The sequence below is a fragment of the Nematolebias whitei genome, chromosome 5 (assembly GCF_014905685.2).
Source record: "Nematolebias whitei isolate Nwh7 chromosome 5, NemWhi1, whole genome shotgun sequence".
Lineage (NCBI taxonomy): Eukaryota > Metazoa > Chordata > Actinopteri > Cyprinodontiformes > Rivulidae > Nematolebias > Nematolebias whitei.
Genome location: NC_056502.1, coordinates 4,797,283 through 4,812,269, shown reverse-complemented (window position 1 = coordinate 4,812,269; position 14,987 = coordinate 4,797,283). Strand labels below are relative to the sequence as shown.

General features: G+C 40.3%; 1 protein-coding gene across 1 annotated transcript in view; it reads right to left on the bottom strand.

Annotated features, from left to right (window-relative positions):
- The window catches only part of syngap1b (synaptic Ras GTPase activating protein 1b), a 134,731-nt gene that overhangs the window by 110,850 nt on the left and 8,894 nt on the right, over positions 1–14,987 (bottom strand). Inside the window, exon 2 of the mRNA XM_037676082.1 lies at positions 5,140–5,245. Coding sequence (XP_037532010.1) covers positions 5,140–5,245 — 106 coding nt within the window. The remainder of the gene's footprint in view (positions 1–5,139; positions 5,246–14,987) is intronic.

Genomic DNA, 14,987 nt, shown 5'->3' with positions numbered 1-14,987 from the left:
GTATGCATGGTTTCAAGCATCTGGATTTATTTGTGTGTACATGGTTACATACATCTGGATTTGTTTGAACGTACGCATGGTTTCAAACAGCTGGATTTATGAGTGCGTACAGACCGTTTCAAACATCTGGATTTATTTGTGTATATGCATTGTTTCAAAGATCTGGATTTCTTTGTGCATACACTGTTTCATACATCTGGATTTATTTGTGCGTATGCATGGTTTCATACACCTGGACTTATTTGTGTGTATGCACGTTTTCAAACATCTGGATTTATTTGTGTGTATGCATGGTTTCAAGCATCTGGATTTATTTGTACTTTTTACGTACGCATGGCTTCAAACAGCTGGATTTATGTGTACGTACAGACCGTTTCAAACATCTGGATTTATTTGTGTGTACATGGTTACATACATCTGGATTTATTTGTACGTACGCATGGCTTCAAACAGCTGGATTTATGTGTACGTACAGACCGTTTCAAACATCAGGATTTATTTGTACCTTGTTTTCTTGATTAAAGCATACGCCATGTTTCAGTAGGAAACATTCTGCTCCTGGGGCCTCAAACACTTCAGTTTGGGACGTGAAACATGTTTTTTTCACATTTCTCACATGATTGTGGACGTTTTTCAATATCTTCACGTGATGCCATGTAAAAAAAACACTTGATGCGTTGATGAGTTATTAGTTATCACTCCTTACATTAAATCCTTGTGCTGCATTGTACTTATTCAAAGTAACATGGCTGGGTTGCTTCATCCATTCTGGTGAACAAAAATGTAAAAATATTTACGTCATCGGGCAGCACGGAGACAGAAGAGCCAGAGAAATGTTAAGTACTGCTGTGAGTTTAACTGATCCTGAATCAGACTGAAGATCTCTTTATCCTCCATCTGCCCTCCGTCGAGCGTCCCCTTGTCTCAGCTCTTCACGGTTGTAAGAAAAGTGCAGGCCTTTGCGTTTGTGATGAATGGTGACTCAGAATCTTCTGTGTTGTCACAAAGACACAAACGGCTGATAAGCCGCTGAAGTATCTGCAGTTTTATCAGACTTTCATCTCGCTGCAGACTTTTCCGAACTCTCGGTTTTCATCTACTGATATGGGAAATATCTTGTCCTTCAACTGTGTGAAAAAAATCCAATTACTTTATCATTTTCAAGGTGATGAATGGGTTTGAATGCTTCAGAAATAGGTTAAACTGAGTAACAATGACATTTAATACTTCTTGACCTGTTTCCTAGAAGTCTCTTCCATAACAGCCCTGACAGCACCGATGTGTAATCATTAGAAACATCTGGACTCTTTGTTGTCAGTTATTTAAACTTTTAGAAGTAGCTTCAAAAGTAACATCATTCAGACCCAGTATCAGTTTATAAACTAGAGAAAATGCATTTCCTGCGAAAATGCAGTGTGAATGCTTGTTGCAGAAGAACTTGCTAAAAACAGCTGGAATTAGCTAAAAACATGCTGAAATGTAGCTGAACTGGAACAACAAGCCTGACTCAGCAGAAGAAAGTGGAAACAACTTATATTTGCTGAATTAGGTTTAAATAAGCAGAAATTATCACAAAAATTAGGACATTAACTAAAAAAAGCTGATATTAGCAAAAAAAATAGCTGAAAGTAGATGAAAAAGTAGAAAGAGCTTAAACTAGAAGGAAGTGGACAGATCTTAAATGAGCTCCAAGAATGTAGAATTAGGTGAAAAAGCTAAATTTAGCATAAAAACAACTAAACAGTAACTGAAATACCAGAAAAATCAGAAACTAGCAGAAATAAGCTGAAAGGGGAATAACAAACTGAAATTAGCAGAAAGAAGTTAGCTAGGCTGAAAGAAGCAGAAATTACCAAGAAAAATGTGAATTTATCCGAAAACAGCTGAAATTAGCTAAACTATGCTAAAAAGGCAGCTGAAAAGGTAAAACAAGCTTAAATTAGCAGAAGAAAGCAGTGCACGTCTGCTGAAAGAAGCAGAAATGAGCACAAAAAGTGGATATTATCTGAAAAAGAAAAAAGAAAAACAGCTGAAAAGAAGTTAAAACAGCAGAAAAAAAAGCTTAAATTACCAGTAGGAAGTAGAGAGCACATTTTTGCTGAATTAGACTGAAAAAAAGTTTAACCAAGTGCAAAAAAATGTGGAATTAGCTGAAAAAGCTTTAATTAGCATCAAAACAGCTAGTAGCTGAAATAGTCAAAAAAGCTGAAAGTAGCAGAACAAGCTGAAATTAGTAGAAAGTTAGAAGAATCACAAAAATGTTTGTTAGCAGAAATAATCTGAAAGAAGCACAAACAGATAAAAAAAACAGGTGAAATTAGCTGAAATTAGATTAAAAAAAATAATTTGCACAAGGAAGTTGAAAGAAGCAAAAGCAGAATAAAATGTGAAAGGAGCAGTAAAAGGTAGTAAACACATTTAAAGATATGAAGGAGGTCAAATGAGAAAAAAGTGGCAGAAAAGGCTAAATATTAAAAAAAACAACAAAAGTTGCACCAATACCAAAAGTCATAGCAGGGTTGTCCTGAAAGAGCTGAACGTTTTGATTTATGATTTGTTGAAATAGCATAAAAACTACGGGACGAGAATCGAGCTGAAAAATGTTTGGAATAAAAATGGACCACAATAGAATAAATGCTTCATAAACATTTAGGCTGTTAAACAATCTGGGCAGCAAACTGTCTTGAACTCAGCACCAACTTTGCGTTTTATGTAAATAACTTTATAAACGGAGGTTCATAGCTGTGATAAACCAAAGTCTGGTCTTGAGACAGCTTCCATTCGTTAGCTACATGAGCACTGAGTGCCGCCTGGCCCAAAGGCGTGGGCAGTGCAGATTTCCAGCAGCAGCATCAGTTTCCTGTTTTGTTGAGTGTGTTTATGATGCGCAGTCACGCCGGTAATCTAAACTGGCATCGGAGTGTCAGCGTATCGGGCCTTGTCAACATGTCAGAGTGGCTGCTTTGAGCCCAGACTGCCACCGGGGTCAGAACCAAAGGAAATGTTTATCCAGTTGAATCAGCGCTCGTGGTTCACAAAGAGGCGGCAGAGTCGAAGGAGGAGGACACCATGAGGGACGGCCTGAAAATAGCTGAGTGAGACAAAGAGGTGAAGGAAGGAGACGGAGTGATGGGGACGTGTCTGCACGTCCCAGTGAGACGAAGACAACGCAGAAAAGCTGCTGCGCTGGGGTCAGTTTGAAAACATTCAAGAAGGATCTGATTCAGGAAGGGTAAAGACAAAATGAATCCCATTCGCTAATAAGAAATGCAGAAGCAAAACTCATTATATGAAGTATTTTTAGTATTTACACAAAAACTTGTTAAATAATAGAAAGGTAAAAATAAATGGTGCTCAGGTGCTGCTGTGAGTGGTGCTTGTGGGAGAGAATAATAACTCCAAAAGCGTGTTTCCAAAAGCATCGCACCATCTGGTTGCTATGCAACCTGACCTGAAGCAACAAAGGTAACTGCTTTGAAAACTCAAAATGGCCAATGGAGACGTGGAGGTGAATGGAAGAAAGGCTCATTCATAGATTTATCAGAAACATTCACGACAGATTATAAAAGTACATGCATCAGGATATTATAAAAGTACATTTCATTTTTGATTCTTCTGCTAAGCAGATCTGACCAGGTGCTAATAAATCTTTAAAATTGTTCTTTTCAGTTTTACACAGTGTGGGTTGTTTGTTCGTTTACATCAGAACACCGTGAGAAAATACTTCAGTCTTGTGGCTAGCTTAGTAACCACCAATAGTTTAGTACCATCCATCCATCCATCCATCCATCCATCCGTCATCCATCCATCCATTTGTCCATTCATCGTTCATCTAATCCATCCATCCATCCATCCATCCTTCCATCATCCATCCATCCATTTGTCCATCCATCATTCATCTAATCCATCCTTCCATCCATCCATCATCCATCCATGTATTTGTCCATCCATTTGTCCATTCATCGTTCATCCAATCCATCCTTCCATCCATCTATCCATTCATCCATCCATCCATCCAATCCATCCATCCATCCAAACCATCCTTCCATCTAACCCATCCTTCCATCCATCCTTCCATCCATTCAATCATCCATCCTTCTGTCCATCCATCCATCCATCCTTCTGTCCATCCATCCATCCTTCCATCCATCCATCCATCCATCATCCTCCATCAATCCATCATTCATTATCCATCCTCCATCCAATCCATCTGTCTGTCTATCCATCTGGCCATCTATCCTTCCATCCTTCCATCATCCTCCATCCATCCTCCATCATCCATCCATTCTCCATCCTCCACCCATCCAATATATCTGTCCATCCATTCAATCTATCCATCCTTCTGTCCATCCATCCATCCTTCCATCCATCCTTCATCCATCCATCCATCCAATCCATCTGTGGGAAACCCTCATCTATCTCCTCAGAAACGTTTTCTAACACTTCCTGTAGGATGCCAAAGCATTCCCAGATGAGACAGAAAATAAGATCCCTACAGAAATTTCTGGGTCTCCTCCCTTTAAGATGTGCAGGCAGGATGCTTCCTAATCAGATGGATGAACCATGTCAGCTGACTCCTTTTAATGAGGAGGAGCAGCGGCCCTACTCCGAGCTTCGCCAGAATAATTGGAGCTCTTCTCCATACATCCTACAGAGGAAGCTCATTTCATCAGCTTGTATGCAGAATCTAGTTGTTTTGGTCATGATCCATACCTCACAATCACAGGTGAGGTTTAGAACGTAGATGGAACAGGAAATTGCTTCACCTTTTAGCTGTTTCTTCACCACAACGGACCAGAGCAACACCCTCATTTCTGCAAATGAGGCCCTGATTCTTTGATCCATCTCCCATTACCTCACCCTGCTGTCATTCATGAACAAGATTCTCAAATACTTGGACTCCTTCACTGAAGGCAGAGACTCATCTCCAACCCCAAGAGAGCGTTCCACCGACAGAATATGGAGATTTTTAGAACACACCTTTGTTAATGTTCAGTGCTACGCCTTCACATTAGTCTCAAATAGACCATCATTTTGACAAAAAACAAACAAAAAAAAAGAAGCATCATCTCATAAAAAAACAACTTTTCTTTAGGAAAAAATGCCACTCAACATTGACTTAGAAAACAATCTGCTTACCCATCTCTGGGTGATGCCTTCCCTCAACAGGAACGCTGACAGTCCGCCGCAGTAACTTGTTCCTGTGGGTCTCTGAGCGCCGCTCGCGCATCAGCAAAGGGTGTACCTGCATCAAAAATAAATAAATAAAAATTCAATGCACAAACATGGGTTCAGAAAGAGTGAGATCCTCAAGTTCTACCAAACAACTTCTGTTGTAAACACAAGTAAAAATTCTGAATTTTGTTTATTTTTTTAAGGAACTATATTGTTGATTGATGCAGTTGTGCTACTTACAGACCCATTTTGTGGCCAAAACAATGTGATTTGAGCAAATATTACAGTAGTTCAGACTATAATGACAGAATAATGGTTATTTTAGAGATGCAAACTAAAACCAGTATTACCAAAAACTTGAATTAATCAAACTATAAACTGCATTTTTATTGTTTTTATTTAAATTGTTAGCACTTCATTTAAAAATGTAAAGCAACATTGACTGATGTGGAAAGGTTTTATTTAAAATCTCTCATTCAATCCATGAAAAGTGAAAACTGAAAAAATAATAATAAAATAAATCACATTTCGGAGCGCTGCCACATCTGGTCCCCGAGTCCCTGAATTCATAAAAGTGAAACTTCAGGGAAAACAAAAAGAGAGAATGTGCAGAAATCCAAAACAAGTTCTTTTTAAACAAGTTTCACCCAGAAAAATAAAAAAGTAAAAACTGAAGTAAAAACCTTTACGCCTGGACCAAGCTCCAGATGTTGACACCAGTCACACCAATAAGGGCACAAATGCTTAAAGACAAACAGAACTTGGAATGTTTATTTTTATTTTTTGTATTTAAAACTTAAAATAAAAGTTAATTTCATTTGTTAAAAGCCTTCTAAGACTTTTTAATTTAACTTTAGGATTACTGTGAGGTTAAAGGCATCGTAAAGTAATCTCAGAAGGTTGAAAACAGAACAACAGCGTCCACTTGTAGTGATTCTACATGTGAAGATGAACTTTATGGTTACTGCTGTGCAAAGGACTCTAGTCTTACAGCAGTAACTACCATATGTTTTGCTGTACAAGTCACAGTTTTTTGCATAAATTAGCATGCCTGCTATTTATACAGTGAAGCGACATATTTATGCTTTTTTCCTCATATTTATAATCCAGTTTTTGGCTGAGGTTTGACGATTTCACTCATTCTGATGTGGAAAATATTGAACACTACCATTTTTAGCCACTAGAGGGCCCTCGGGTCATATGGCAAGCCAAGTGCCTCATTAATAGGTAAAAGTGGCTATTAATGAGACACTTGGCTTGCCATACAAGCCACCTTCGTCTCGCTACAGAACTGGAGCAAACGTCAAATCAATTGCATTTCGCCGCATCGCCCAGGTGAAGTGCAGTTGATTTGACCATTAAAGTGCATTTATTAAGTAAAAATTCAACTGAGACACCTTTGCTATAAACTAAAGCAAACAAATAATTCTTTTTAGGTGGTTATCTTTTTAAACTTTGAAGAAATGGACAGCAAGCCGTCCCTCTGCGCTCTCCCGCAGCTGCAAATCAGCTTTTGAAATGCAGCCGATTTGACCGTCAAAGTGCATTTATTAAGGAAAAGTTAGACTGAGACACACCTTTACTATAATGTTGAGCAAACAAATAGTTTTTAAGTGTTAATCTTGTTAAAGTCTTGTTAAAGTCCTCCCGTACACACTCTTGCGGCCGCCACATGGCAGCCAATGGCCCACATTTCCAGGTTGTCGGCGGTGACATGTAACAAACACGACTTGTCAGCGGTGACGCATAATTGGTGCGACTGGTATGGCAAAGTGACGCATTTATGTTTTTTTCCACTTTATTAGACATATTTGGACTGATGCGACTTATACGTACGGTAATCTATATGCAGGATGTGTAGAAACTGTGACTTTTCAGACCCTTCTCTTTTCAAATGACTTGTTTCAAATATGAAACAGGGAATTTTTATTTCTATAAATCGCAGCTGCTTTGACTCGCCAACATAAAATCAGTGAAGGAAACGGCAGCCGCAGCACCGTTTGTGTTCACATACAGTCCGTGTTTGCATCTGCTGGTCTGAACACGGGGTGGCGTGAGCTGCAGCCTGGGGGTGAGTGAAGGCCACTGGCAGGTCACGCTGAGACATTCGTCCCTGAAGACAGCAGAGCGTCTTTCATTTGAAAGGAGCTGCAGCTGCTTGCACTCATAACTACAGCTACAGCGGCGTGTGGTGTGTCCTTTAATGCAAGGCCGCATGAAGATTTAATGCAGACGCTCCAAATCTAGCTACCGTTCTGTTCTTTACAAACAATGTTTGGTTACATCACAGTGGACAAATGGGAGCATGCAAATAACTGCACAGCAATAACTGAGTTAAAGCAGCAAAGTGGAGGGTGCTTTACATCACAGTGTCAGGATTCTGCTCGTGAGTCTCTTTATTCACTTTAATAAGGTACAAGAGCCATAAATCAGCAACGCGCCCATGCATTGTTGGAACTAACATAACTTCTTTTGTGATGGAATTACAGAACAAGCTCCTTGATGAAAAATATATTAAGAAGCATCCATTCTTAATGAGCCCAGGGAGACAGAGCACAAAACAGGAGCACAACACGTCCACAGATCTCGTCTGCTGGAGCTTTAATAGAAAGAGTTTTGGGCATTTGTCGACAGACAGTTGGGTCATCAGTGTTGTTCATGTTGGCCCGTTTGACTGAGGCGAGTACCACAACATCTGCATTCACTGTTCATTTGTCTTTTCTGTTTCTTTTAAAGATTTCCACTCATTTTCATGTCCACTAGTTAGGATCTGAGTGTAGACGATGTCATGAAGGAGACTCGGCAGAAGTCTCATGAACTCATCAAGTGTCACCTCCTGCCACAGCAGCTGCAGGACATCTTCTACAGCTCCTTCATTCAGTCCATCACTGCCTGGTTTGGCTCTGCCACCAGAGAGGAGCAGCTGCGCTGATTTTCGCCTCCGTTCAAGACTTTTGCAGGTGCAGGGTCAGGAAACAGGCAGCAAGTGTCTCTGCAGACACCTCACGTCCTGGACACAAACTGTTTGAACTTTACCCATCGGATGAGAGCAGACTTTAAACAATCCAATCTTCTTTTGTGTTCAAGTACCAACATTTAGCTCAATGTCTGTAAAACAGGAAGTTATAATAATTTGCTTGCGTCTGTCGTCAAATGAGAGTCAGTCCAAGATGTAGATGACGCAATAATTACTTTCTGACTGTTTCGTTAAAATCTGATCAGGGATTCATGAGATATTTTACTAACAGCATAGATAGACGCTGGGCATGGACAAGACTTCACATTCCACACTCACCTTATTATAGTTATTATTATTATTATTATTATTATAGTTATTATTATTATTATTACTTTTTATTATTATTATCATTATTATTTTTGGAAAGCATACTGGCAACAGGAAGACTATTTATAATATGAACTAATGAATGGAAAAGGGGTATGATTATATAAGTTAAACTTCATCATACTCCTTTTCAGACTCGGTCACCAAAAAAGTGGAGTATTTACATGTATTTGAGTATATAAAAACTGAGTATATATATTTAATAATAAGATATTGTATTTACACTTAGAAGCATTAAAGTCTTTATTATTATGTTTTGTTGGTGAAATGTCTGTCTGAAATAAAAAATGATGATCATCATCATCACCTTTCGGTGGCAGGTGATAATTTCACCATATTTTCAGGCGTGCACGTGTAACTGACTGAGAACGAGTGCAGCCGGCTGCTGAAACAACAACAGAGTCTGTTTTAACACTGACGGCTTCCAAAGGAGCAGAAACGAACCTGCTGAGAAGACTGGACTCAGTGGAAACTTCTCTGTTGGATCCAGGCTGGAGTCATGAAGTTTGATTATTTTCAAGCTGCAGGTGTGGAGTCCTCAGTACTACACACACACACACGTGTTGTAGTACCACATGTTCTGTGTGTGCAAATAAAGAACAAATGTGATATTTAGCATGCCACTAAATGTAAAATACACTTCCAGCTACAGTAGTCCCTCACTACTTCACGGTTTGTTTATCGTGCGTGGATTTGCTAAATTGCGTTTTTTTTCAAAGTAAGATTGGACATGACACGATTGGCTGATTGGTGGATGAGCCATGGGTTGTTAATTTAAAATAAATTATTTTAAATGATTTTGCAGCATGTGTGTGGCCCACAAGTGCAGGGGGAAGCTCCCTCCTGCAGCTGATCAGCTGATCTCCTTCTCTGCCATGCACACATTTCTCCTGCTGCAGCTTTTTGAAGGTTAACCCTTTGATGTCCAGACGCACCGATCGACTTTTGTCTTCCAACTTAAAATAAACAATCCACGCTGCGTGGATTGTTTATTTAAAATGGTACAGTATCTAAATTTTAAATTGTTTATTTAAGAAGGGAGATTGGAAGTAGCAGGTGATGAGTGAGTGTGATTACAGCCTGGCACATGTCTTGACAAAGTTTACTGAACTTGAACTACTGCATCCCTACTTCGCAGTTTTTCACATCGCGGGTGGGTGTGGTGCCAAACACTGTATCCTGATTTAAAAATGCACTTTATGCTTACAGTACCGTATTTTGGGGACTATAAGGTGCACTTAAAATCCTTTAAATTTCTCAACAACTGACAGTGAGCCTTATGTATTAATTCTGGTTGTGCTTATTGACCTCGAACGGATATTATTTGGTACACAGCGCTCAAAAATCTGTCAAAAAGAACTTGTTTCACTTAATGTGCCTTATAATCCGAAAAATGCCATAATATATAAAAACAACCGGGGGATTAAAAAAATATATAGTTCTTTCAATTAACGCAAAGTCAGTGCAAAAACAGAGGAACATTGTTTGAAGCCGTTGTAACACGTGACCACTAAAACATATTGAATTTGCCTCATAGAATTTAAACAATGTTTTCTGTATTTATTTCCTGTTAATTAACTCACAGCTGCTAAATATGTCTATAAAAGGGATAAAACTGCTGCAAATTTAACGTGTTTCCATGGCTGAAAGGTGACATTATCAGACCCCTAAGAACCTTAAAAGAGAAGCTCTCAGAGCTCGTTCAGCTTAAACCCAAGTTATGCCAGTGCGTGCAACTTTTATCTAAGGCTCTTTTAATTCTTTCCACCAGATTAATGTGGTAAACAACTCTGATGAACTGCCTGAATGTGCTTTGTGCCGATGAGCAGCAGCAAAGCTGAATTAAACTCGCATCCAGCCGACATTGCAGTGATCAGCAGAGCAAATAAAAGCCACATGCTGCAACTTCACCTCTTTATAGTGTTTCTAACTATGCGGATTAAAAGAGTGGTTTCATAATGCGAGTGCTCCGCCAGCTGACTCTGGAAGGGGACGCAGGCGGGGGAGGACGGAGGAGTAGCACACTCATACAGCAGGTAATCTCACTCAACGCTTCTGTTCTTATTGAAGAGATAGCTGTGATTTTCAGCAGGGTTGAGGAGAGGTTTCTCTGTCCACATTTTCTGCTGTTGCCATGGAATCCAGAGACAAATGGGTCGCGCTCACTCTCATCTACAGAACGAGTTATGAGGAGCCTACAAAATACATGTTTGGTAAATCAAGGCGTCCTCCGGGTTTGTGTGTAACACATACAAATGGAGACCTTCAGCCTGGATTCAACACTCGATTCTAAATAAGAGCGTGTAAACATGTTTTCCACAGCCTGAGGGTGACACACTGCAACTCTGAGCATCTAGTTATGAACACAACCCAGTTACAAAGAACCAAATACGGTACAGTGAACGAGAACCAGCCCTCTCGTTCTCTCCCTTCCTGCTGCCTTCATCACTGACAACTCGACTCGTGAGAAAAGACCAAGAATTTCTCTCCACGCCACCGTGCCACGTCAGCCCTCCAATCCAGCTGAGATAAAACATCTGGAGGCTATTTTTTCTCTGCGTGAGGCAGCATTTAATTGGTCAGATGTCACAAATCATGCACCTGGAGATGTGGCATGGCACCGGCTCTGGGGCTGCAGTGAGTCGACGCAGGAAGTAGCGAACAGCATGTGCAGAGACTGGTGCACCAACTCATGCTGCAAGGATGAGTCAGGTCCTCTGGACGGGTTCTTCTTTGTTCAAATGGTTCGTCTTTTATCCAAAAGACTTGTTCAGACTCTCCAGTCAAGACTTCTTTAGACTGAAGAAGTCTTTTGGAGAAAAGACGAAACGTTTCAACAAAGAAGAACCCGTCCCTGACTTTGTTAGATTTATCTACCTGGGTCATGCAGCAGCATCAGGACAACTCATGCTGTACGTGTTTGAAGGAGCTTTATGATTTAGTGTGCGCTTTAAGTTCCAGCCGGCGTGGTGCCTCCTAAAGCAGTCATGTCCGTTATTTCCAATTTGACACAACAACCCTGACAATTGTTGTGGTCGGGGTGCGTTTGAAAGAAACTGCTGTCCTGATGCGTTTCAAAAGGCCACACTTGCAGGCAGAGCAATAAATCTGCTGCTCCACAGAGTGGTACGGTGGAATAATTGTCCTGACTGGGATAATGGCCAACACTTTCGGACAACGTCTTTGCGCCGTCAGGAAAAATGATAAGATGTAAAAGGTTGAAAGAGTCAAACCTGGCAGAAAAGCTTCATTCTGTTTAGTTCGTTCAAAACGTTTCTACACGTGGGTTCATTTCAATTAACCTCCGTTTGATCTGAAAAAATTATACAAACGTGTGGGTTAATGTTGGGAAGGAACTCGTGAACTGGTGAATAATTTACAAGCAATTTGTGCAAATTGTGATGATTTTCTTCAAGAAGTGCAACTCTTACTGGAAAAATCTTAAACGTAAAGGAGGTTTTAATTACCGTATTTTTCAGACTATAAGGTGCATTAAGCGAAACAAACAGTCGGATAAGTCAAACTTTATTCAACTCATTCACACTAACCACATAAAACTGGTTGGAGGGCAGTAAGCACAACAAGAATTAATACATAACTGTTGATTTTTGAGAAGATTTAAGGATCTTAAGTGCGCCTTATAGTCTGAAAAATACGGTAATTCAAACTGAACCGTTTTGATCCACCTGATCTCACAAACGTTTATGAAATTAGCACTTTTACCACCGAATTATGTAGCTTAATGTTGTGAAATGAAATGCTGGCGCCATGGCAACAGCACCAACAGAAAGTCAAATAGGAGATTTGGCGTGATGGACTTAGGTCAAGTTCTGTCAAACTCATTGTTTAAGTTGTTTTGTGACGCGTTTCAGTGTTTTCTGTTTTCAGTTCTTTTGCTTCTTTGGTTCGTTTGTGTTCAGTTTTGGTTCCTCCGTCCCATCAGCCACTTCTCACTCAGTCAGGGCTTTTCCAGCCAGACTGCCACGCCCATCTACACCCAGTCCCCGTTTCACCTGCCACAGCTGCAGCCACTTCTCTCATCAGCTCCGGTCCGTTGAGCTCCTCATCTTCACCGCACTCACCAGCTGAGCATCATGCATTATTTATGCCACACCCGATCTTCCCTGTGCTTCCTTGTCCCTCCTTGAGTCGCCAGTGGTGTGTACGTTTTTTTCTGCCTCATCAGAACTTTGTTTTACTTCATAATAAAATAGGTTTTGTTTTTGTAAAACTCCAAACTGGATCCAAAACTCAAAACCGTGACAAGTCCAAGCACCCAATTGTCACCGACCCATACGAAAGACCGTATGATTGTCTGTCTGTGTGTACATTTGTCTGTTAGCCAAATATCTTGTGCTTGACTGGACAGCTTTTAATAAAACATTCAGAAAATAATAATTTGACGTACATATATAACTAGTTTTCCAGATGTTGCACTAAAATTTGGTTTCATTAAAAAAAGACTTAAATGCAAACAAAGATTACAAAACTGTCTGTGCGTGTTTGAGCGTTAATAAATCAAACGCATACAAGATTCGCATTTCTTCTTCCAAAGTAAGCTGTGAATTAGAGGATGAATTTGTCCTTACTGCGATGCTGGATCTGAATTAGTATCAGCTCAAATCTAACATGTAAGATCCTGTACCGTTAGATTTCAGCTCCTAATACTAAAAGTGACACAAACCTTAATATAAATGAAAAGTGCTTGTGGAGTTTAGATTAGAAGCAAACAAAGACAGATCTCACAGACTTCAGGGGATGGTGGCGCTGGAGAGATTACAAAAAAGAAGAGGGGGCTGTTGACGTGACGGGAGGATGCTGTTCTTGTTCAGCTTGGCAGGCTGAGGTTGAGCGATGCTGCAGGCTGACTTACCCATATGTCACTGCTGCTACCTCGGGCCCAGCTGTGAGGAGTGAGGGGTGGGACAACATCCATAACTGTGTGTGGTAGTGTGTGTGTGCTAAATAGAGCGAGGAATAAAGTTTGTGTGAGCAATAAAGAGTATCAAAGGAGTGACTGCAGGAAACTGAGGGAAACCAGTACAATCCATTATGTCCAAACAGGCAGGTGATCAAACACTGTTGGGCGTTTAACACCAGCTCACACTGAAAACACAAAAAGTTGGCCACGTCTCTGCACAAAGACAAGAATTCACTTTACCGTAAGACCAAAACACACACGTTTGTCTGCAGCGTGAACTAGCCAGAGGTCTGTCCGTTTGTCCTTGGAGCTAAGGACACAGATGTTCCTCCTGCTGACCACAAACAGCTGGAGAGTTTTTCCACAAACAAAAATGGATCCCACTCGTAATAAGAAGGCCCCGGCACGTTTCTCACCACGTCTCATGCTGGAGTTCATCTCATGAAGACAAAAGATGAAGTTTATTAAGACAAGCCTGGAAAATGTACAAACTCATGCGATTTAACAAAACCTCACGTTATCCGTTAGTGCTTGAAGTACGTTATGCAAGACTCTCAGCTACTACCACCCCAAGCCTTACCTCAGTATTTGTACATGTTACTGAGAGAAAGACATTTGTGATGGCAAAGAAAACTTGACCGTGGTAGAGATGATTACTTTCTACACCTTTAAAAGAATATATCAACAAAACGATGCAAATTAGCACGCTAGTAACGCCATCAAACTGCAATGATTTAATTCCTTAAATTAACAGATTATGGTGAATTAGAAGACAGAGAGAAAAGTGATTAAAAGCCTGAAGTTTTGCCAAGTGTTTATAACCTGAGATCATAAAATAAACCCCCAAACTCTCAGTGTTAGCAGAGTCTGGTTACAGCTGCAGAGGACTGCATAAGATCTGTTTAAGCCCTCACATCGAACTGAGCAGGACCACACCAAGTACTATTCGTCTTAATAAAAATGATAAACAGCTAAAGATTGCTTTTAAGGTCATGGAAATCCAGCAGTGGCTCCTGGCAGGATGGCAGGAGACAAATTAGGGCCAGTTTCCCTCTTTTCTCTTGGTGCCTCAGAGGCACTGAAGAAGAAAAACTTTAAAAACCACCACTGGGTTAGACGAGTTCATCAAAATGTTGAAATAAAAGTAGTTTAAACTCTTGTATGTTCAGGATGAAAACTTGTTTTGTTTCTGAGTGATGGACAATTTTCCTTAAAAAAGTGTGTTAGGTATTCAAAAACAGACACATTCATGTTAACATTGGCTCAAGGGTTCAAGTCAGCAGTCTCTACAAGAATCAACTTTTCTCTTTTCTTCTCTTTCTGTCCCTGCCCACCTGCATTTATTACTAAATTAACCTGTCCAGCTCCCACACCACCACCTGAACATGGTCTGCAAGGGCTGTAGACACATCTGGTCTGAACACACACACCTGGTCTAGAGACACACACGTGGTTTGAACACATACACCTGGTCTGAACACACTCACGTGGTCTGGAGTCACACACACCTGGTCTGGACACACACACCTGGTCTGGAGACACACA